Source organism: Lynx canadensis, chromosome B2, assembly GCF_007474595.2.
Source record: "Lynx canadensis isolate LIC74 chromosome B2, mLynCan4.pri.v2, whole genome shotgun sequence".
NCBI classification, from domain to species: Eukaryota; Metazoa; Chordata; class Mammalia; order Carnivora; family Felidae; genus Lynx; species Lynx canadensis.
In genome coordinates, this window is record NC_044307.1 from 139970563 (window position 1) to 139995126 (window position 24564).

At 37.1% G+C, this 24564-nt stretch overlaps 1 protein-coding gene across 1 annotated transcript in view; it reads left to right on the plus strand.

Moving 5' to 3' along the window:
* Positions 1-22251, plus strand: part of SCAF8 (SR-related CTD associated factor 8) — a 92044-nt gene extending 69793 nt beyond the window's left edge. The window contains 22 exon segments of the mRNA XM_030317122.1: positions 792-987; positions 4319-4419; positions 6930-6959; positions 6961-7035; positions 8678-8726; positions 8729-8785; positions 8788-8832; positions 10921-11053; positions 12630-12718; positions 12721-12774; positions 15634-15702; positions 18929-19000; positions 19003-19057; positions 19059-19174; positions 20159-20295; positions 20297-20373; positions 20375-20613; positions 20616-20702; positions 20705-20794; positions 20797-20945; positions 20947-21376; positions 21379-22251. Coding sequence (XP_030172982.1) covers positions 792-987; positions 4319-4419; positions 6930-6959; positions 6961-7035; positions 8678-8726; positions 8729-8785; positions 8788-8832; positions 10921-11053; positions 12630-12718; positions 12721-12774; positions 15634-15702; positions 18929-19000; positions 19003-19057; positions 19059-19174; positions 20159-20295; positions 20297-20373; positions 20375-20613; positions 20616-20702; positions 20705-20794; positions 20797-20945; positions 20947-21376; positions 21379-21578 — 2550 coding nt within the window. The 3' untranslated portion in view covers positions 21579-22251.
* Positions 22252-24564: the final 2313 nt, after the last annotated feature.

Genomic DNA, 24564 nt, shown 5'->3' on the forward strand with positions numbered 1-24564 from the left:
TATTTTTTGCACATTAATACCCCTGAGAATCTGAACAGTATATGCTGGAAGAGGGGCAGTATCTGACAACTTTTTCAGTCATTTCTTATATGTTTCAAGAAGTTATTTGTATTTACCTCTTATAAACGAGAACCTGTCAGTTCACCCTTCTCTAGACCCATCTCAGTCATTGAATAATCTTGCTAAAGCAATGACAGTGTTAGAGCTGAAATCTTAGCAGATGCTTTGTCTTAATAATAATCTCCTTATTAAGCATTTTGAAGCGGTGCAGTGGCTATGGTTGATAGGAAAAAAAGAAACAGTGTTTCAGTATCACCTTATATTCTAAAGTCAAGCACCTTGAAATTTGAGAAGTGAAAAACTTAAAAGCAGAATTCTTTAATAGCTAATGGTCTGTTGGAAACATTCTTCTCTCATTTTAAAAGTTGTAACATCTTACTCACCTAAGGAATCTTTTTATTTCTTCAGACTTTTATCCCTATTCTTAACTTTTGTTTGAAAAATGAGTTGGAAGAGACTAAGGAAAGTAAGGCCCTTAGTGGAGTCTCATTCTCTTCTTCCCGGTCTCAGTAAGAATCATTGCGAACAAACATCTATTACTAGTGTGGGCCTGAGCAGTACATAGATTTGAGAAAATGCCTGTTTACTTCACTATACTTAAACATTTTTTAAGAGGTAGCTAAATATAAGACATCCTTGTGTGTGTGTGTATTTTGTTCTTACCTAGAAGTGAGAAATTTGATAGAAGAATAATGCTGTCATTAGAAGTAAAATAAGATTTTTTTTTTGGTAGATCGCCAAGGAAACGAAGGTCTCGGTCGCGATCTGGTTCTCGAAAGCGTAAACACAGAAAGCGATCACGCTCACGCTCAAGAGAAAGAAAGAGGAAATCATCACGTTCATACTCAAGTGAAAGGAGAGCAAGAGAAAGGGAGAAAGAACGACAGAAGAAGGGATTACCTCCAATTAGATCTAAAACATTAAGTGGTAAGTGACATGCTTTTACAAAGCTTTGGTTTCAACAAATATTAAGAAAATAATCAACTGCTAAAGTTAACTGTATTTTTAGACTAAGAAACCAGAGAGTTGTTTGGTAAATGAATAATTTTATCCTTGGTTTTTGTTAACATGAGAGAGTAGGAAAGAAAAGAGCAGGTTCTACTGAAACATATCACTGAGAATTCATTTTTTTTTTTTTTAACGCAAGTTAGAAAATTTAGAACTTTAATGGTATATAAAGTGGATTCGGCCTACTGTCTATTACTTGGACACTGTGATTTCTATTCATAGTGTTGTAACCAAGTATGACCACCAGGTTTGGGGAGTAATTATTGAAAGAATCATGTAAATTTTAATGCTAATTATAAACTTACTGGATCAGCTCTGAGGGAGAGATTCCCATTGTACAAACTTTCCCTCCTTTATGTATTAATCTATAATGTATAATTATAACAAATTTGGTGATTGTGAGAGTTTGTGGGAGAGTTCACTTGGTGGGCATGTGAGTAGTAATTAGTGCCAGATTCTTCCTGAAGATTCCTAGTGAGTTATGATTTCTAAGGTGAACAACAGACTGCAGAGGGGCAAAGTACACGAAATGGAATAAATTATCATTCTCTTAACATCAGAGAATCAGCTGAACACTGATCTGGTTGTCTGGTTTCTCGAGGTTTCCAAATAAATTCTTTGCCATGAGGTAAATAATTGGTATAACTTATCCCGGAGCATTCTGGAAATCTAGGCTTATAATTAAAGGCAGCATCCATCTTATTAAGTTCTGGCAGTTTGAGCAAGCTGATCTTGCCAGAATCTTACGTGATTACAAAAGTAGGTATTAATTTAATCATGTTGATATTCCTAACTCTAAAAGTTTCTGTTTGTCACTTCAGGGTGAGAAACCAACTTCAAACATTTTAGTGCTGTCTGATAAATACCATCTAAAGGTGTGACCATAAAATCTCTGTTGTGCCTCCTCCTGTGATTAGTGTTAGGACATTTAGAATCACCAGTTTTAGGATAGGGCTTTTACATTCAGTCTCTTTCATTTAGTTCCTCACTTTACCTGTCATATTACAGCTGCTACCATTTACATAGTTAGTGACCATGGAGTTTATTTTCTATTATGGTGGGGGGTTTTTTGTTTGTTTGTTTGTTTGTTTTTATGGGTAAAACACAGTAAGAAGATTCAGAAAGTACATAAGAAAATACAGTGAAAAGTAGGGGCACCTGGGTGGCTCAGTCGGGTAAGGGTCCGACTCCAGCTCAGGTCATGATCTCACAGTTTGACAGTTCGAGCCCCGCGTCGGGTTCTGTGTTGACAGCTCAGAGCCTAGAGCCTGCTTCGGATTCTGTGTCTCCCTCTCTCTGCCCCTCCCCTGCTCTCTCTCGTTCTCTGTCTCTCAAAAATAAACATTAAAAAAAAAAAAAAAAGAAAGAAAGAAAATACAGTGAAAAATATGTCCCTCATTTTTTTTACCTGAAAACTCTCCTTACCCTGAAGCAATCTCAATTTCATGTGGCCCAGCACATTTTAAACACTTAAGATAGTATTTCCCTACCATTGATTCTTAGAACACAAGCGTATTTGTGACTGGTTCAGTGGATATGAAACATCAACAGCAGTAATGTTCTAGGAATCTATGTCCTCTCCTCCTGGGATGAGGGAGATTGATTATTGCTTTTTGGATTAAAAAAAAAAAAAAAGTCTGTGGGAAAAATTTGTAGAGAGACTACCTTGAAACAGAGGAAACATGGAAAATATGTCAGGGAGATTAAGTTAAAGCAGCTGTGATGTGGTAGACCGAATAATGAAGAGGTGGGAACTCTTCAGTGAAAGAGGTCCAGAAATTTCCTGAGGGTTTGTGGTGGGTTGAAAAATGGTCCTCCAAAGATACTCACATCCAGATCCAGATCCACGTGGTAAAAGGGACTTTGCAGATCTGATTAATCAGGATCTTGGGGTAAGAAGATTAACTCGGGTTATCCAGAAGGACCCTTCTGTGTAATCCAGGGGTCCTTTTAGGAAGGAAATAAGAGAGGCAGAAAAGGTGATGTGAAGAGGGAAGGAGAAAGATGAAGCTAGGTAAATGCTCAACTGTTGGCTCTGACGATGGAAGTTGGAGTCATTGAGCCAAGGAATGCAGACAGCTTGTAGAAGCTAGCAAATTCTTCCCTAGAGTCTTCAGAAAGAATGCAGGCTTGTTGACGCATTTTAGACTGCCAGAACTGTAAGAGAATACATTTTTTGTGTTTTAAGCTACTAAGCTTGTGATATTTTGTTACAGAAATAGAATAAAACTAACATATTGCTCCTGGAGACTTTTGTTGAATATTATGTGTGTATAGGGTGAGAGTATGTGAGGGAAAGAATGCTACCAGGGAGTCCGTTAGCTGAACGATTCCTAAAGCTAACACTGGTCTGGAGAACATTTCAGTTCGAATAAACTGTAATAAAGAGACCTGGTTGAAAACCTTCGTTCAGCAGAGATCTTGCAATGGTCACATCTTAGGGCGGCACTGAAATTAGCTAGAGAGTAAAACCTGCTGTAGGCCTTGCCCTGTAATAGATAAAAAAGCATCAAAAAGCTGGAAACTCGTGTTTAAAAATGACATTGGTTTAATCTAAATTTATTGAAACTCCACAAACACATCAGCTGTTGTTAACGTTTTACAAGTAAGTGTCTTCAGGAAAAGAAAATGTTCATGGACGCGTGAACCGTACAGCTTAAAGTAGGTAAGATGTCTCATGTGTAGCTTTGTTTCTTAAAGGGAGGGTTTTCCCATAAAGTTATCTTTTAAGTTTTCATGATAACAGGTTCTAATCAGCCTTTTCCCTTTTATATCTCCATGCAAATTATTTCCTTAAGGATAAGGTCCATCTTCAAATTCAGCTGTTGATTAGAAAGAAACATCCACTTAATCATTCCGGCAGAGAAAGATTAAAAGGTACACAGCTAGGATTGCAGTGAAGGTGTTTTTGTGACTTTGTTGCACATTAGAATTACCTACAGAATTTTAAAACTCCCAATACCCTCTTCATGCCCCATTGCCCTTCATCTTTTAAGAGTGAGACCCAGGTATCCACAGGTGATTAAGTGTACAGCCAGCTTGAGAACAGGTAACACACAAGATGTTGATTCATAATAGATGTGAATGGATACCTGGATTTTAGTTCATTTTAAGTGTAGCAGATAAAAATGTCACTATAGTTTTAAATATCCTCTTAAATTATTGTTCTTCGTGCTTTTTCCTCAGCTGCTTGCAAGAAGTAACTGTGTCCGTGTGATTTAGAACGTTTGTCTCTTTTATGTCTTGACAGTATGTAGTACTACTTTATGGTTGGTCAGGTTGGATAAGAAGCAACCCAGCAAGATTTAAACCAATCTGTTTGAAGATTTTGGACAAATTGAATCCATTAATGTAAGTATCACTTCTTATACAATAGTTTATATAGAGGATTTTCACGCATACAAAGACTCACTTTGGTTCGTAATTAGCCCAGTAGTGTCCTTTTTAATATGCACATCTTTACAAAGGATTATTTGACTTTATCATTTCGTGTTTATTTCTGCTGCTTTGTTTACCTCAATTAATTTGCCTACGTAGTGGAATTCTAACAAAATATTCTTAGGGGTTTATAGCAGTATAGCACTTGGTTCCTAAAGTCATCAGATGTTTGGGTTAGCAGGAACCCTATGTGTGACCTAGTTTAATTCCTTTTCTTTTCTTTTTTAAATAATGAAAATGAGGAAACTGAGTCCCAGAATTGTAATCACCTGCACATGAGCACATAGCTAGTACTGGAGACACAGTTGGACTTGGGGACCCAATCTTTTGCCAGTCCACTCCCCTTTCCCCATCTCCCTCTGAGGCAAGAAAATCTGTGTGGCCACTGCATCTCCAGTAACTTGATCATACTCACTCCTCAACTCGATTCTGCAGTGCTTTGGCCCCACCCAGTCTCCTTTCTTTGAGTAGTTGCTTCTTCCTGGAGGTCTGTTGTGTTTCCCTGGGGCTAAAACTAAGTAATGGAATGTTTTATATTTATTTGCTTGTTTAAGGAGCTTTCTGATTCATTAGCCCTCTGATTTATTCACTGTTCTACTTTTATGTCTGTTTGAACCTTTTATCATTATTTACCGGGAAATTGGCTGATTTTCCTTTCTAGTCTTAGATCCAACATTTTTTAAATGGCCAAATTTGACTTTTCCACATTAGTAACACACTCTTCATATGAATTGACCATTTCATATACTACTTTCGACTATATATGACTGTTTGGAATCTCACAAGAAGCTGGTTAAGTAATTCCCATGTTGTTATTTTACCAGTGAGGAATCTAAGTGATTCGCCTGAGTTGCACAGACAATAAATAGATGACTGATTGATGTTTCAACTTAGGAGTTTCATATTCCTCTTTCTACACCATGAGAATGTTATAGGCATTTCTTAATCTTTTGTCTTTTTAAATTTCACCTGTCAAACATGACTGTCATAGCCCTTCCTTGATCATATAGCCTCTGATTTTGTTTCTGATTTGCTCTTAGCCGAGATATCAGAAATGTATTGACATTTGAAAAAATAGGATGTGCAGGATCAGTGTCTTGAGGTTCTTATCACGGTTTGTCCCAACTAACAGGTGATTCTAATGCAGAGTCAGGAATCATTGCTCTGAATAGATCGTGACTCCAAGTAGCATTTGGATTGTCATAATACTTGCGACATTTGTTAGTCTTTCTTGTTCACACTCGTTGGGCATTAGTTTGCCTTGTCTCTTCCCCTCTTCTTTATTGCCTTTTTTTTTTTTTTTTTACCTTTTATTTATCTTTGAAGAGAGAGAGAGAGAGCTCGCGTGCGAGTGGGGGAGGGTCAGAAAGAAATGAGACACAGATCTGAAGCAGCTCCAGGCTCTGAGCTGTCACAGAGACCCCAACATGGGACTCAAACCCACGAAACTGAGGAAATTATGACCTGAGCAAAACTTGGATGCTTAACCTGCTGAGCCACCCAAGGCGCCCCTGTATTACCTTTAAAGAGCATACTGCTTATAAACAGTAGGCATCAAGTTATTTTTGTGAACTGGAATATATTGAATGGCTAGTGATAAAATCCAGGATTTGAAAATTTGGTGAAAAATTTATAAACCTTTCACTTGGTTTTGAGAGAGTTTGAGAACTGAGTAGAAAGTCTGTTAGATTTATCATATCACTTAGTGAAGTTGAAGAAAATTTTTCAGTGCATTGATAAAAGTGTTGGATCTATATTGTAAAAGATGAAGAAATTTGTAAGGGCTTAGATAGACCTCTCTTTTGAGAAGTTTGGGATTGAAGTTTGGAAAGTAGCTTGAAGTGACTCTGATTGAAAGTGTAAACACTTAAGGCTATTTTCTTATTCTGGTAAAGCCTTTATCCAGAAGCAGTTGACAAAATGAATTTTATACAATTGAAAAACTTTAGTTTTATCATTTGTTGTAGATTATAGATTTTATATTAAGGACAAGATACTTCCCTAAACAAAAATCTTTCCTCACATTACTAGGTGTAACACGTGGGAAAAATTGAAGTACTATAAATAAATTCTGTGCTTTCAAATATGTTGGCCATACAATATATTTTCTTTTTACCTGGTGGTGTATCCAATATCTTTGTACATTTTTAAAAATTTCTTTATTGTGCATTAGAAAACTTTAATTGACATGTGATAATCAAGATTTTGCTTATGTTATGGCTTAGAGTGCAACCCAAATAAGTTTTGAATTTTTTTTAAACTAAGTAATTAGTTGTACATGGAGTGTACCAGTAAACAGCCATAGGAAGAGAAGGGAAAACCATTCAGTATTAGTAATGTATTGGTTTCATTAAACCATAAAATTATGCCAGAATGAATTGCCTTACTTATACCTTATCTAAAGAAAACATTTTTCTTAATAGATGATTCCTCCCAGGGGCTGTGCATATGTTCTGCATGGTTCACCGACAAGATGCTTTCCCGGGCTCTTCAGAACTTAGTTCTGGATCATATAAATTGGGTCCAGGTCATTAAGTAAGATTGGAGAGGAGGGACCCATGCTCTTGTTTTATTGAATTATTAGAATGTATATAGAATTATATATTTGATCCATCTTCATTTTTTAATGTTACGGGAAAACCTCTAGGAAACTTTATTATTTCAGTGGTGTTGGGTTATCGAATTGGATATAGGTAAAACAATGACTAAACTTTTAGTCCAGTGATTCTTTGAAATCACACTTGTAGTTCTCTTAGTCACCCAGGGCACCATTTTATGAGCAGAATTTTTCATTTTTTATTTTTTATTTTATTTTATTTTTTAACGTTTATTTATTTTTGAGACAGAGACAGAGCATGAATGGGGAGGGTCAGAGAGAGGGAGACACAGAATCTGAAACAGGCTCCAGGCTCTGAGCTGTCAGCACAGAGGCCCAACGCGGGGCTCGAACTCACGGACCGCGAGATCATGACCCTAGCCGAAGCGGCCGCCCCAACTGACTGAGCCACCCAGGCGCCCCAGAACTTTTTCATTTTATAAGGCTGCCTGCCTGCCTGCCTGCCTGCCTTCCTTCCTTCCTTCCTTCCTTCCTTCCTTCCTTCCTTCCTTTATTTTTAAATACTCTCCACATCTAAAGTAATCTCCACACCCAACATGGTACTCAAGCCTACAACCCTAACATCAAGAGTTACACACACCACCCGACTGAGCCAGCCAGGCGCCCCAACAAGTTTATCTTTTATTCACTTCTTCCCTCCCAGTGCTTCCTAATCATACTTCTTAATTACATTATTATTTCTCCTTTTTCACATCTTGTGTTATACATCAAAGCCACTGTGAGGACTTACATGTTTTGTTTCCCTCTGCCTTTAAACTGTTAATTGTGTATTTTTCTGTGACTAACATTTTATTTCTGCTACTTGGAGATAATTTATTCCATCAGGTTCTACAACTGAGTTAAAAACTTTTAAGATATCACTTTCAGGGTTATTATGCCCATGCTTTGTCATTTCATGGCAGTGAGTTTCTTTATGTAAACTAAATTGTCTCCTTTCCTGGATTACCAAGATTTTATTTAAATTATTCTCACTATTCTAATTATTGCTAATGTAGGTTGACATTTTATGGTGAAAAGTAGATTTGATTGTTTCTGGAAATGTGATTTTTATTTTATTTTATTTTTATTTAAAAAAAATTTTTTTTAACGTTTATTTATTTTTGAGGACAGAGAGAGACAGAGCATGAACAGGTGAGGGGCAGAGAGAGAGGGAGACACAGAATCCGAAACAGGCTCCAGGCTCCGAGCTGTCAGCACAAAGCCCGACGCGGGGCTCGAACTCATGGACTGTGAGATCATGACCTGAGCCGAAGTCGGACGCTTAACCGACCAAGCCACCTAGGCGCCCCTGGAAATGTGATTTTTTAAAGTGTTAGTAAGAAGTGGAATAAATCCCACGTTAGAAATACCATTGCTTTCTAGTGTAGGCTTTATTTTAAAAACAAAAAACAGGACATACATGGAAAAACTTTGGCTACTATTATTTTTCTAGCATCCAGTGAGGCTTTGCTCTCCAACTAATTTTATTCACATAGTTTACATACAATTTGAACATTTTTACCTTGTCTTTACAGTATACCTGAGCTTTCTTTTTTTTCTCTTCATTCCTGATAGATTGCTTGGGCTTAAAACAAAGGTGTAAAAACAGAATATAAACAATTTTGGATGTGGATCTTGGAGTTACATACATACCATGGGAAAAAGTTAAAGTGGATGACTTGGAAGGTTTGCAGAAGGAGGCATGATTGACCAGGAAACTGTAAATACTGGTAAGAACATTAAGGGCATTTTATTGTTTAACAAAAAGTGTGCTTAAAAGGTGTAATTGATTAGAGTTTGGATCATAAGGGAACTGTGTGTATTTCCTGGATACTGCCACTCCCCAGAAGGAAAAGAAAATGGAAACACTGCCTTTTCCAATGTATATGCTTAATAGTCTTATTTCATAAGTGTCCTGAGTATTGTGTTTTAGAAATCTATAAATGTAGTATTTTCTTGTATGTCTTTTAAATTTGCTCTTTTAGAAACTAAATATTTCAAGTCCTTGCATTTAAATAAGAACTGGGGACATAAGATGTTCTTTGAAAACTTCCTAGATTATTTTGATTAGTATCCATGTTGAGAATGACCAGAAATAGAATGTTTAAAGAGCTGTAGTTCTGATGTATGTACTTCTAGAATGCTTATAACTAAATGATCATCTCGCCTATTTTTTTTCCAATTTGTGTTTTTATTTTTAAAAATACCAGTTATAAATCCACAAATTGATTAGCATTTGTAACCAGTAAGAAATCTTAAAATGGATACTTGAGAAAGTAATAGAAGTGTGGTAATATGTAGCTTTTATTTCTTCACGTCTTAGCTCTTTTACCAAATAAGCTAATTTTCAGGGTATTTTCATTTTCAGGCCAATGCCATATTTTCTAAACGCTTTTTTTTTCTTGTCAGTCTTTTTTTTTTTTTTTCTTGATGGAATATTCCTCCAAAACATTCATTCATTCAGTAAATATTTTAGTTTCTATGTGGTGCCAACCGTGATTTTAGGAACTGAGATTATAGTAGTGAGACAGACAAAAATCCTTCCTCTGATTGCATGCACATTGTAGTACAGGGGATGACAGCCTGTAGGCCATAGGTCAAATCCTGCTGGCCGGCTATTCTGTAAAATTTTTTTGAAATACAGCTGCACTAACTTACATTTACTTCCTTTATATGACTTTTTTTTTTCAACAGTAGCTGAGTAGTTGCAACAGAGAACGTATGGTCCACAAAGTCTAAGATACTATAGGGAAGGTTTGCCAACCCATGTTCTAGTGAAATGAAACATACAATAAAATAGGTAAACTATATAGTATTTCTATGTTGATAAGTTCTAAGAAGAAAAAGCAGGGAACAGGGAGGGAGATATAGACAGTATTGCTGTGGAGCAATGCAGTTTTACATAGTTGAGGAAGATCTAATGGAGAGAGTGATGTTTTGAAGGAGTAAGATGTGGAGCTCTCTGGAGAGAATGCATTCTGTACAGAGGGAACAGTAAGTGCAAAGTCTCTTCAAAAATTATAAGACACCAGCATGGTTTGAGCAAAGTTAGTGACAAATGAGGAGGATGTGAAGTCGGAGAGGTGTACAGAGAGACGCAGTCATATAAAGTCTTATTAGTCATCATAATGACTTTGATCTTTATTCTGAAGGAGATGGAGAACCATTGGAGGAATGATGAGAGCTTCTTTGCTTATTTTTGTGCAACTATATTTTTAGAAAGATTTTCCTTAATTTTTTTTAGCATTTATTTATTTTTGAAAGACAGAGCATGAGCAGGGGAGGGGTAGAGAGAGAGAGGGAGAGACAGAATCCAAAGCAGGCTCCAGGCTCTGAGCTGTCGGCACAGAGCCCCGACGCGGGGCTCAACCCACGAACCGCGAGATCATGACCTGTGCCGAAGTCAGATGCTTAACCGCTGAGCCACCCAGGCGCCCTGAAAGATTTTTCTTTATTGGGTTAATATACTTTCCTTGTTGGTCTCCCCTTGTATCTTGTGACCATATAGAATAAGATTGGTTCCTCTTATATCAGATAGTCTTTGAGGTCTGTATCTATTATGTCCTTTTCTAAGTGGTCTCTCTAGACTAAATATTTTAGTGTCTTTCGTTTCTGTCATGTGTCATGCTGCTTTGGATTCCTTGGTGTTCTCATCAGATTTATCTGGGCAAAACCTAGGTTGGCCCTTATAGTTGTGGACACATCTTAAAGATGTGCCAAGGTACATGGAGGACTTAGAGATGAAGTAAATGTATACACAGAAATAAAATGAAAATTTGCACCTACACAGAGGAATCAATTTCAAATATTTTGTTTAGAGTGGGAAACTGTGAAAAGCTCAGAACCTGTTTAAAGAGACGGTCCAGACAACTCAGAGCCAACTCCAGTTGAAAAGGAGACAGTGGTCACAACCCAGGCAGAGGTTTTTCCTCCACCGGTTGCTATGTTACAGTGAGTGCTGGATGTTCTGTTATTATTAATGTGTTGTCTTACATTTCTGTTTTACTCATGTATTTACTTTATAAAACTTGGAAGAAATTGTCCAAAATAAAATAAATAGCAGTTTTAGTCCCAACAGTTTTTGGAAAAGAATTATTTTTAGAAATGGTGGCCTATATATTTAAATGTTCGGTTATGACATGCTGTTGCCTGCTTCTATGACATTCACTGTTCTAGGCACCCAGGATAAGGATACATCAGTGGGGAAAAAGCACACAAGTCCCTGCCTTTATGCAGCTTTGGTTTTCAGTAGGAGAGACAGAAAATGCAAGATGAGTGGGTTTGTGAGATATTATAGAAGGAAAAGGGAGAGAGTATAAGGATTGTCAGGAGTACCTGGACAGGTGCTTATCATTTTAAGTGGTCAGAGTAGATTTAATTGAGAATGTGGCAACAGTTGCTGAGGGAATTAACCATGTGGCTACCTGAGGAAGAGCATTCCAGGCAAAAGGAAACAGCCAGTGAAAGGCTCTAGGCCAGGAGTGCTTGGTGCTTTCCAAGAATATAAGTGGGGCTAGAGTGAAGTGAATGAGAGGCAGCTTAGCAGAGTGTGATCTCTGATAGGACTTTGGTTTCACTCTGAGATGGGGTGCTGTGCAGAATTTTGAAGATGGGAGTGACTTCATCTGGCTTTAAAGGTTTTAAAAGATCTGGTTTTAAAGGATTGTACTGGCTATTATTTTGAGAATAGACTAGTGGGCATTAGTAAAAGCAGGGAGACCAGTGAAGAGACCATTGGAGCAACTGAGATGAGAGCGGATGTGACTCGTGGACTGTTGGTAGTGCAGGGAATCAGAAGTGCTCAGATAATCGGGGTATAGTGATGGTGTGTTGAGTGGGACTTCATGGCATGATTAGATTGGAGTTGTGAGAAAGAGAAGAGGCAAGGTTTTTGGTTTGCAAAATTGGAAAGATGAAGTTATCATTATCTGAGAAGGGGCAGGACAATGAGTTCAGTTTTGTGCATGTGAAGTTTGGAGTCTTTCAGACAACGAAGTGAGATGTTGAATAGACCACTGAGAAATGTGAAATTTAAGGAAAGGGGTACACCCATGTACAAGTAATATTTGCGAATTATTGTACCTAGGGATGAGTATAAAATATTTATGATAGGAGTAGAAAATTAACTTAAGAGAAATTCAAGCCATTTTGAAACTGTTACTGACAGGTTTCCTAATGGTTAGGTTGCTTACCATTGTAGGTATTATAAACTTAGTGGGGGATGGCAGCTGAAAACTGATCACGATATTCGCTCTTCAGGTCTGTGCCCATTTCTGTACATCACTTGAATGTAAAATAGATTTCAGCCTCTATGTATACTATCTGTTGACAATACTGCCTGGCTGTTACTTTAAGTTAGGTCACTTACAAGTGTGCAAAAAGGAAAATAACAAGACGACTTAATACAGTGGTTTTGTTACCCTCCTTAGAAAGAAATAGAAATAAGTTACTTCTAGTTGTTCCAAGATGTATTCATTGCAGAGTGGATAGAATAATTTATGGGCTTTTTATTTTCTATTCACGAAAAGATTCCAGTGGCGCCAGCTGTGCCTACAGTTAGTTTAGTTCCACCAGCATTTCCGGTCTCCATGCCGGTTCCTCCTCCTGGATTCAGTCCATCCCTCCACCTCCTTTTCTGCGAGCGAGTTTTAACCCTTCACAACCACCTCCTGGTAAGGACTTTTCATCTATGTGTACTCTCCGTAGAATATCATTTCAATTGGTTATTTTTCCAGGTTAAAATGCTATATAGAGCAGTCACTTCTCAAGCCTTAGCATACGTAGGGTCCCTCAGAGAGCATGTTAAAGTAGAGTCCTGGCCTGGCCTCCTTTTGCTTCCCCAAGTCTGAGGTGGGGCAAGACACTTGCATTTCTAACAAGTTCCAGGTGATGCACGTGGTTGGAGGACCACACTTTAAGAAGCACAGATGAGAAAAAAAATGGAATCCTTTAAAAGCATTGAAGTACTCTTAAAATAATTTAAAGTTCATGTTGAATTTTTGGTGTCAGAATTGTCTGTAGTTACCACTCATACATCAGGAAGTATGTATTAAGTATATAGATTGTTATTCTAAAAATCATTAGGTTTTCATTTTTTTTTTTTTAATTTTTTTTTTTTTTCAACGTTTATTTATTTTTGGGACAGAGAGAGACAGAGCATGAACGGGGGAGGGACAGAGAGAGAGGGAGACACAGAATCGGAAACAGGCTCCAGGCTCCGAGCCATCAGCCCAGAGCCTGATGCGGGGCTCGAACTCACGGACTGCGAGATCGTGACCTGCTGAAGTTGGACGCTAACCGACTGCGCCACCCGGCGCCCCATTAGGTTTTTCATTTTGACATTAGAAATGATAATGTATCTTAAAATGCTAATTGAATTTGTAATACTTTTTTTGACCTAATCTTTGATAAAAGTTTGTTGAATCAACATTTCTAGTTTAGAAACTATAGATTACTTGACACTCGTCAATTAAATATAAATAATAGCTTGTATAGCTTAGAGATAGAGTTTTTAGTATTAGCCTATGGGAGGTTAGAGAATGAGAGGAAAGCCCAAAGGATTAAATGATATATATTATTTTCCAAAAGCTGTTTTTATCTTTCTTGAACTTCATGGATTTGCATATTGTAAGAAAAGAAGTACTTTGATTTCTATAATTTAAGTTCTTAGCCATTGTACAGAATTCCTAAAACTGTCAACAAGGCCAAAAATAAATTCATTGTCTGAGAATGGTTGTAATTTATTTGCTATGTAACATAAAATTTTCACATTATAATTAAATACATAATTTGAAAATTAATGCAGGTTTTGTAAGTATTTATCTTTTTATATTTTAAAGATTGGAAGATTACTCTTGTCAGTATTTTCTGTATTTGAAATCTGAATTAAAACTTTTTTATCAGGGGCAGCTGGGTGGCTCATTTGGTTAAGCATCCAACTTCGGCTCAGGTCATGATCTATCTTACAGTTTGTGGGTTCGAGCCCTTGTATTGGGCTCTGTCCTGACAGCTAGAGCCTGGAGCCTGCTTCAGATTCTATGTCTCCCTCTCTCTGTGCCCCCTCCCCCTCTTGTGCTCTGTCTCTGTCAAAAATAAACATTAAAAAATTTGTTTAAAAAAAATTTTTTTTTCAGAAGATAATTTTCAATGATTAACTCATATCATCACATAGACTTTGTAGTATCATTGTCTAGCATTATTTGTTGATAGTCACAGTATTTTTAGCCACCTTTTCTTTTAATGTTTTATTGAATTGATGAGAGAGCATGCTCAAGAGCAGGGGAGGGGGCACAGAGAGAGAGAGATTGGGAATCTCAAGCGGGCTCTGCGCTGTCAGCTCAGGGCCTGATACGGAGCTTAATCTCCTGAGCCATGAATCAGATCACCTGAACTGAAAACAAGAGTCAGACACTAGCTGACTGAGCCACCCAGGCACCCCCTTTAGCCACTGTTGTTTTTAATTGAATTTAATGGTAGCTCTGTATTTTTTAAAAAATGTTTTGAAATGTTTATTTATTTTTGAGAGAGAGAGAGACAGAGTGCAAGCAGGGGAGGGGCAGAGAGAGAAGACAATAGGCCCCAGGCTCTGAGCTGTCATGTCAGAACACAGGTCCGACATGGGGCTCAAACTCACAGATGGCGAGATCATGACCTGAGCCGAAGCTGGACGCTCAACCAACTGAGCCACCCAGGTGCCGCTGGTAGTTCTATATTTTAACAATGCAAGGAACAGATTTATTGTTTGATCATTTGACATTTAATTTATTAAAGTTGAAGTTGAAAATTTATTTAAGTTGAAGATTTATTTCAATGCTCAAAGCATAATATAGTAACATCCAAGGTTATTAGAATAATTGATCTAGCACATAAACAGCATATATAGCAAAGAAATACAGCAGCACATTTATAAATAACATTATTGCATATAGTATTATCAGCAGCTTGAAATACAATATTAGGGGCACCTGGGTGGCTCAGTCGGTTAAGCGGCCGACTTCGGGTCAGGTCATGATTTCGCGGTCTGTGAGTTCGAGCCCCGCATCGGGCTCTGTGCTGACAGCTCAGAGCCTGGAGCCTGTTTCAGATTCTCTGTCTCCCTCTCTCTCACCCTCCCCCATTCATGCTCTGTCTCTCTCTGTCCCAAAAATAAAATAAACGTTAAAAATTAAAAAAAAAAAAAAAAGGAAATACAATATTTAATTTCCCATGCAGTTATTCTAAAATACAAAACAGGTTGTCTGGCTTATGTTAATTTGATTGTACAGCATCATAGAGAGTGCCATAGGACTTCCACAAATGAGCAAATAAATAGGAAGTGATAGTGATAAGAATTTCTGTTCCTAACTTATTAAGGATCAAATATAAGACAGTGTTTATAAAAGTGATTTTTAAATGGAAAATATATTCACAAATAAAAGGTCATAGTAGTGGAAAAGCTGTTTTAAGAATGTAGAATTTCACGTATAGCTGTTGAAATCTTTGAGTTAAAAGAAGTAAGTCTTCTTTTATTTCTGGTCCTTTTTCCCTTGTAGGTTTCATGCCACCTCCAGTTCCACCACCTGTTGTACCGCCACCTGCTATTCCACCAGTAGTACCAACATGTGAGTTTCCTACTTTGAGACTTTTCTTTATTCATGGTAGTGTTAACCTGTTGGTTCTCATTCTTGTGAATTACAAATTTTTTATGAAAGTTTTTAATTTTTTATTTATTTTAATAAAGCATAGTTTTTTGAAAAGTTCATTTATTTACTTCCAGAGAGAGAGAAAGAGTGTGCATAAGCAGATGGGGGGCACAGAGAAAGGGAGAAAGAGAATCCCAAGCAGGCTCCACACTGTCAGCACAGAGCCCCATGTGGGCTGAGATTATCAGCTGAGCTGAAACCAAGAGTTGGACATTTAGCCAACCAACTGAGTCACCCAGGCCACCCCTATTATGAAAGTTTTAGAAAAATACTTTTTTTTTGCTAAATGATTTCCAAAAAACTAACATTATTATATGATAGTCATTCCATATTCAGATTTGCTCTGTTGTCTCAAAATGTCATTTATAACTGGTTTGTTTTAGTTGAAATTCAGAGAAGAGGCCCCACATCACATTTGTGTGATTTTGTTTTGTGTATTAAATATCTCAATCTAGAGGAGTCCCTGCTTAGAACCTTCCTTTCTTTTTTAATCTTGATTGCTGAAGAAACACTTCACTTCTCTATGCAAGATCCCAAACAGTGGATTTGATTTTTCCTTCTTTGTGGTATTGAGATTTGTTCCTGCATCTTCTGGATTTTTCTGTACATAGGAAGTTTTTTAGCACCAAAGGTTTGCCAAGGATCTGCTCCAACATTTTTAGCAACAATATTACCTGGTGGAGTGTTATATAGACTGATATTATTCACATCAGGAGCCATGCAATTTCTTTTTCTGTTTTTGTTTTTTTTGCCAATTCAGTTTCTTCTTATCCCACTTCTAATGATTTTGAGATGGATCAGAGCATTCAGAAAATGGAACCTGGTCATTAAAATCCCTTCAAATATTCATCTGATCTTTTCATCCACTGATTATTATTGCTTTTTAATCTATTTTCCATTGTTTGCAAAGTGGTAATCTTTTGAATTTTGTAAGTTTTCTACATTCTTACCTAGAATTTTTACTAAAGAAATCTTTCTCGTACCAGCTGTAGTAGTTACTTATCTTGAGGTACAGTTGTATGGGAGAACTGTGGTAGATGCTAAATTCTTGCCCCTAAGTGCCATTTTTCAGCACAATTTTAGTTCTGTGGCATTTCTAGTGATATCCAGTGACTGAAGTGGGGAGAAGAGGCTTTCTCTTACTTCTTCTCTTTCTCTACCCTTTCCCTTTCATTCTTCTCCTTCAGTTTCTGTAATGGTTTGGGGATTAATAGACTTTTACTTTAGAGCAGTTGCACTCATTTTTCATTTTGAAGTTCAATTTGTTTTATCTTTAGTGAGTAAGAGACCTTTCATGTTGCCTTTTATCCTTTTGAGACGACTACATGAGTTTTGGAGAACTTCTTAGCTTTCTGGCCCATTACTGGTTCAAAGGATTTTATTGTAAAGGGAGTTATATGATAGAGAACTTACCTGTAACCCACTTCCCTTATATTTATAACTTCTTTTCTCTCCTTTAGTGTTCAAACAGGATTAGGATCCTTCTTTTTTATTGTTGGTTAATTTTTTCAAAAAGTTAGACAAGTATTTAGAAGCCATTTTTGAATTCAGCATTCAGAGACTCATCCTAGAGCTTACCTCCCCCAGTCATTTCCTTAGCTTATTCATTTTAGAAAATCTGGGATCAGTTTATGGAGAAGGAGAAATATAGCCATGTGCCAGGTACTGTCCTCATTGTTCACACTGTACTGTTTAATTCTCACAATTCCCACACATGATTGCAGGTGATTTTGTTGCTATTTTATAGCTCTCTTATGTGCTAGCAGTTTGTCCAGATAAGCTAGAGTCAAAATGTGAGGATAAAACAGTTCTTAAATTCCCAAATAAATGATGTAATGGTGTTGTGACATAAATTGGACTAAAAATTCTGATGGCTTAGTTGTGATTTTATATTCCTCTAGTTCTGGTTTTTTTAAAGATATAAATGACACATACACTTAACAGTTTTCTACTCATTCTTTAAAATGGAATGTTGGGGCGCCTGGGTGGCTCAGTCGGTTTCAGCGTCCGACTTCAGCTCAGGTCATGATCTCGCGGTTCGTGAGTTCAAGCCCCGCGTCAGGCTCTGTCTGATGGCTCAGAGCCTGGAGCCTGTTTCAGATTCTGTGTCGCCCTCTCTCTCTGACCCTCCCCCATTCATGCTCTGTCTCTCTCTGTCTCAAAAATAAATAAACGTTAAAAAAAATGAAAATAAAATGGAATGTTCATGGGGCTCTGGGGGTGGCTAAGTCGGTTGAGTGTCCAACTTCAGCTCAGTAATGATCTCATGGTTCATGGTTCGAGCCCTCCCCCCGCCCCCGGCCGTCGGGCTCTGTGCTAATAGCCCAGAGCCTGAAGCCTGCTTCTGATTCTGTGTCTCCTTCTTTTTGTTTCTCTCTTCTCTCTCCCCCCCCCCCTCCCTCCCCCCTCCCCCATTTGCCCTTATGTGGTCTCTCTCTCTCTCTTTCTCTCTAAAAATAAAAATAAACATTAAAAAATTTTTTTGGAAAAAAATTTTAAAAACATGGAATGTTCATACCTTTTTATTTGTAGTCCACATTACCACTTATATGATGGGTTTCTAACCTCATTTGACAAAAGTAGAGAATGTAAGGGCATTAGTACATTATAATTTCAGGGGGTTTTGAGCAGATTCGTATTGTTGTGTGTATTTGTCATTCTGCATGAATCATTTCTGTATATTCAGAAATTCATGTACTGACATTCTTGGAAATTATGATTTTTTTTTGTATTACTTCTAAAGTACTGGTCCATATTTTACTAAACACTTTAAAATATTTCCAAAAATTGTTTTCCCTGATTAAAAAAAAGTAAAACTTTCTAAATGTAACTTAGCCTCTTCATGATGACTGATTTGTCATTTGAGCATCAATTATTATATAATGTGCTAGGTAATAAAGAGATGCCATAAACTGAAACAGACAAGCTGAGAGAAGTTAGTTTTCATTATAAATAAAATAGAGGGACCAGAAGAGAATTCAGTATGTCACAGTAACTGAGTAGTCTTACCAAACTGGGGAGAGGAGGAGAGGAAGTCATTGAAAACTTTGGCAAGGGCAGTGTTGGTCATAGTTAATATTTTAACTTAACACATGATTTGCTTGCCTAATTAAATCTGAAATATATTTTCTCGCTCTTTAAACAGCTTTAGTGCAGCCGCCATTATCCATGACTCCAGAAACCGTGAAAGATGTTGGATTTGGTAGTCTTGTTTTACCGGTGGTTCTGTTGCCAGCAATCTTGCTACTTCTGCTCTGCCAGCTGGAAATGTTTTAATCCTCCAACTAACAAGCAGAGCCTGAAGAAAAAGTACCTCATCTTATAGACCACCAGATTCCTTCTGCTGAAAACACCAGATCAGGTAAAACAAACAGATTCCCCAGAAATACAAATTAAATCATAAGCACTACTCCTCTACATTGGTGTTTAATTCTGAGATGCCTTGCACATTTGTACCCAGTTCAGTGCACCAGTATTGAAGTGTTGCAATGTTTCAAAAGAGATCACTATCTCCTAAATTTCTGTTAGAAAAAGTTGGCATTCTGTTCAGGATAGTGTAGATTTTGGCATGTTTAAGACCTTCCCTTCCCTTTTTTTTTGGCCTATTGGGACTGCATCAATGTGTTGTTATCAAAATACAGTTTCACAGAATATGTATCCTTAGAGAAAGATTAGAACAAGCAGAGATTAGGTATAAATAACTTACCTCTTCCGGTATTTTTCAGCCAGGTCTAAAAGAGAAATATGATATTTCAAAGTAGCCAGTCCTCTTTTATGGCAGCACTGTTAGTATATTAAAATTTGTGCTTTAGAAAGACTTTTGTTAAAGGTGGAGAATTACTACAATACCTGACATTTTTATTAAACTTTAAATGTTTTGGGGCGCCTGGGTGGCTCAGTCGGTTGAGCATCTGACTTCTGCTCAGGTCAAGATCTCACTGCTCATGAGTTTGAGCCCCACGTCGGTCTCTGTGCTGACAGCTCAGAGCCTGGAGCCTGCTTCAGGTTCTGTGTCTCCCTTTCTCTCTCTGCCCCTCTCCCACTCATGCTCTCTCTCTCTGTCTCTCAAAAATGAACAAACATTAAAAAAAAACCAAAACCCACCTTTAAATGTTTTATGTAAAGATCTTAGGTAACACCCCACTTATGTCTTACTATTTAAATTTCACTATGCATAGTAATTTTAGCTTTAAGTTTGTTTAGTATGTAGTGCATCTTGATTGTTGGGGGATATAAGCAGCTAACTCTAGACTAACTACTGGGAAATTAAAGCATTAGTAACTATAAATATAGTTTCCTTTACATGAATGATTTTTATGTGTGTTATTTTTCCTTTTTCTGTTTTAGTGATCCAAATGATATTTCAAGTAGCTCTGCATTTTAGGAGGACAGCCACCAAATGTGACAAGCAATTCTGGAATTTTGGGAGTCCAAAGACCAAATGTGTCAAGTAATTCTGAAATTATTGGAGTCCGGCCATCTAATGTTTCCAGTAGTGCTGGGATTATTGGACCCCCAGCCACCAAATATTCTAAATAACTCTGGAATTTTGGGACTACAGCCACCAACTGTGTCAAGTAGTTCTGGACTTTGGGAGTGCTACCCCAAATATTCCTAATAATTCGGGACTAATAGGAGTACAGCCACCAAATGTTCCAAACACTGCTGGACTTTTGGGAACACAGCCACCAGCCGGGCCTCAAAACTTACCCCCTTTAAATCTCCCTGGTCAAAGGATGCCTGCAATGCCAATGTTAGACATTCGTCCGGGACTAATACCACAGACACCTGGACCAAGATTCCCTTTAATACAGCCTGGAATCCCACCCCAGCGGGAATCCCTCCCCCGTCGGTACTTGATTCAGCTCTTCATCCACCACCCCGTGGTCCGTTTCCTCCAGGAGATATTTTTAGTCAGCCAGAAGACCTTTTCTGGTTCCTGGAAGACAAAGTGTAGACAATGTTACTAATCCAGAGAAAAGGATACCACTCGGGAATGATAACATTCAACAGGAGGAGATAGAGATTACCGGTTTCCTCCCATGGAAGCCAGGGAAAGCATTAGTAGACCTCCCCCGGTGGATGTTAGGGATGTGGTTGGACGGCCTATAGATCCAAGAGAAGGTCCTGGAAGGCCTCCGTTAGATGGTAGGGATCATTTTGGGAAGACCTCCTGTCGATATTAGAGAGAATCTTGTGAGGCCAGGCATAGATCATCTTGGTCGAAGAGACCACTTTGGCTTTAATCCAGAGAAGCCCTGGGGGCACAGAGATTTTGATGAGAGAGAACATCGGGTTCTGCCTGTCTATGGTGGTCCAAAAGGCTTACATGAAGAAAGAGGTCGATTTCGGTCTGGAAGTTATCGATTTGATCCTAGAAGTGGTCCTTGGAACAGAGGATTTGGACAAGAAGTTCACAGAGATTTTGATGACCGCAGAAGACCCTGGGAGAGGCAAAGGGATAGGGATGACAGAGATTTTGATTTCTGCAGAGAAATTAATGGAAACCGTCTTGGACGAGATAGAATTCAAAACACCTGGGTCCCCCCTCCTCATGCTCGGGTTTTTGATTTTTTTGAAGGGGCCACTTCTCAACGAAAGGTGATAACGTGCCTCAGGTTAACGGTGAAAATACTGAGAGACATGCCCAACCACCGCCTTTACCAGTACAGAATGATCCTGAACTTTATGAAAAACTGACATCTTCAAGTGAAATAAACAAGGAGAAGAGTGACACAGTTGCTGATATAGAAAGTGAACCAGTGGTAGAAAGCACAGAAACTGAGGGGACATAATCATCACTCAGTAGGTAAAAGATACCTTTTGTAAAGTTGTCATCTCTCTGTAATAGATTAATGGCTGACTGGACCATAGTTGTTCACTTTGTCTGCCAGAATTAAGTTAATCTGATGTTCATGTTCACCTTTCTCTTAAAATAATTGTACAACTGACTTGTATAGACATTGTTCTTAATATGAACATGGTAGGTAAACATTTTTTTATTTTTCTGATAAAATATAAATGTTGCCCCCAGATTCTTTTAACTTCAAGGAAATGAATAACAGCTTGTCAGAGACTTCCTATGGAAGAAAGAATTTTTTTAGATACTACCATTAGGTTGGATATGGTAATAGATATATTTCAAAATAGCAAGTGGTGGTATATCTTATCCATATCTTTAGGCTGCTGCAGAATTTTAAAGTAATAGACAAAGCTGTGATATTTTATGCAAAGACTGGCTCTAGATATTTGAGGAGCACAATACAGAGATTTTAAAAAGTGATTTTGTAAAATCTACACTATGGTCTCTGTTTCTCCAAAGTAAGTGTTTGTGATTTGTTCCTCATACTGCAGTGAGTAAAAAAGAAAAAAAAAAAAAAAAAAAAGAAAACAACATAAATATTAAAGTACGTTTCAATGTTGGGTGAATTTTGTTTTAGATGCCAATAAAACTTATTTGTTTGATAACAGTGTTCTAGGAATTGTATTTTTTTAATCTACAAATTCTTAAAACGTTGGATCATTAGCAGCATGTGCTTAGTTGTTGCAGAAGTTTTTTTATTACTCTTGATAACAATGAAGAACTGTGTGGTGGAAAAACATGTACTTTGATATAAAAATCATGCAGTCTCATTAGTATGTATGTAATATCTGTATATATTTATTGTGTAAATCCTATGTAGATTTTCTGTTTCTCTGTATGTCTGTCTTCATGTACATACAGAGAAAAATAGTGATAGTTTAGATTATAAAATATTCTTTAAAATTGGATAGAAAATTAGAGAAATTTGGCTAATTGACAATGCTCATAGTCAAAACTCTTAGCCTTTATGAAGGTAAAATAAGAAATATCGTAAAGAAATGCATTGACAGTTCGGCAATTCTTTTTAACATAGTTAGGCATGAAGCCAGAGTTAGCATGGAGCCAGAATTCACTTAAATGCTTGCATTGCTTTGTTTCACATTATATTTGCTATTCTGCATAGATAGTGCTAGTACTAAAGTACTTATCGGTCACTTGCCTGAGGTGAATTTCTTAATTGCACAGAATATATAGAGGTGTTGATGGATTTAAAAACATTATATTTCAGGAACAAAGTGTCCATCATGTGTTCTGTAGGCTGTGGGTAACACTGTTCAGATTAGCCTCCAAGGTAAACTGAGTAGCAGAAAAATTGGGGATTGGTTTCCTATTTATTTATTTATTTTTGCTTTTAATTTTCATTTATTTGCTATTTGTTTCTCCTTTGGGTTTTACATATATACATATATTAAAAACCATTGGTGTTTTTTTTTTTTTTTTTCATTCCTAATGAAGGCTTTTATTTGGTCCTATGAATAGTCCTTTTGTTTCCTATGCATTCCCAGCCACTCATCATTTGCTCTATTTCTCTAAAATTCTTAAGCTACATTTGTCAAGCCTGCCTAAAATAAGGATAGAACACACCAGCCCTGTAAAGTTGGATTTAAATGTAAATTTAAAATGGGATTGGTTTGGCTTACCTCTTGATAATCTAAACAGCTGTAAGAGCTTTAAGGTTGGTTCCTGGCCAAAAATCAAGTCATTTCTTCTTAAAGGTTCTGAACAGAAATAGTACATTATTACTTTTGTTATGTGAAAAAGTGGGTAAACGTGGAAATTTGGTGTTTATTTTTAAGGTAATTCATATAGTCCAGTAATTTGAGTTGGTTTCAGATCTTTCCTTAGGGTAACAGGAAAAACTGTGACAGTGGTGCAAAGTATTAACGTTCAGGAATGATTAGCCTTGTCCTTAAGGAATTATATTGACTGGGATTTCAAACTACTTTAGTTGTATTTACCATTATTAAAATTAAGTGATATTCACTTGGATTAAGTAGCAATAAAAAATGTAGACTTTCAGTGACTTTTGATCCCAAGTTTTTAATCACTGCTGGGCCTTCATGTGTAAACTTGAAAACAAAATATGTAGAAGCATCGCACTGGTTTGAAGATTCTGGTGGTGACAGTTAACCTAATCAGTTGTCAGTAGTGTATCTAGAAAACCTATCTTGGGAGTGTGTCACACTCTTAAAATAGTTGAGAAAAATTTATGTCTACTTGTTCTCACTTTGTCCTTATTTTGTAGTATAGTATTTAAGGTGAAAGGATATTACTCATCCTTATACTGAATTTCCGAAGTTTATATTTACGTTCACTAGTTTTTTGAATGATGGAGAGAATTGTCTTTGATTAAGTTTGACGTAGAACCTATCGTGTTTTTGATGCGTTTGATCCCAGTGCTGTCACTAGAATACTAGCCAGTAGACATAGCAAGGAGTGACCTGACCACTTGAGTACAGTTGTTCGAAGTGCTGCAGGCAGTATCTACATGAGCCACCAAATCAATAGTGTCTTGATTTGTGATGTGTTAGAGAACAATATGACTCTCAGTATAATAGACTACAGTTTTAGTAGATGCTTTCTAAATGTTTTTTTGCCTTTAAACATTTCGTTAATCATTGGCTTCTGTTTATAGCATAAATACATACAGTGCACTTTGATCATTTATATTGCAGTTAGAAACTTGTTTTACAGCACAGCAGTCATCTGCAGCACATTGTAGGTGGAATGCTAAATTTATTTCAGTATGTAGGATGGGAAATGTTTAGCATTGGAAGGTGGAATAGTATAAAATTATTTGTTTAAAACTCTGGAAATGACTTTATATAATATTTAATTGATAACATTTGTTCATTATTTAAGCTATTACATTCTTACCAGAGTTTCTTTTGTCCTGATAATTTAGTGGTCTCATTAAA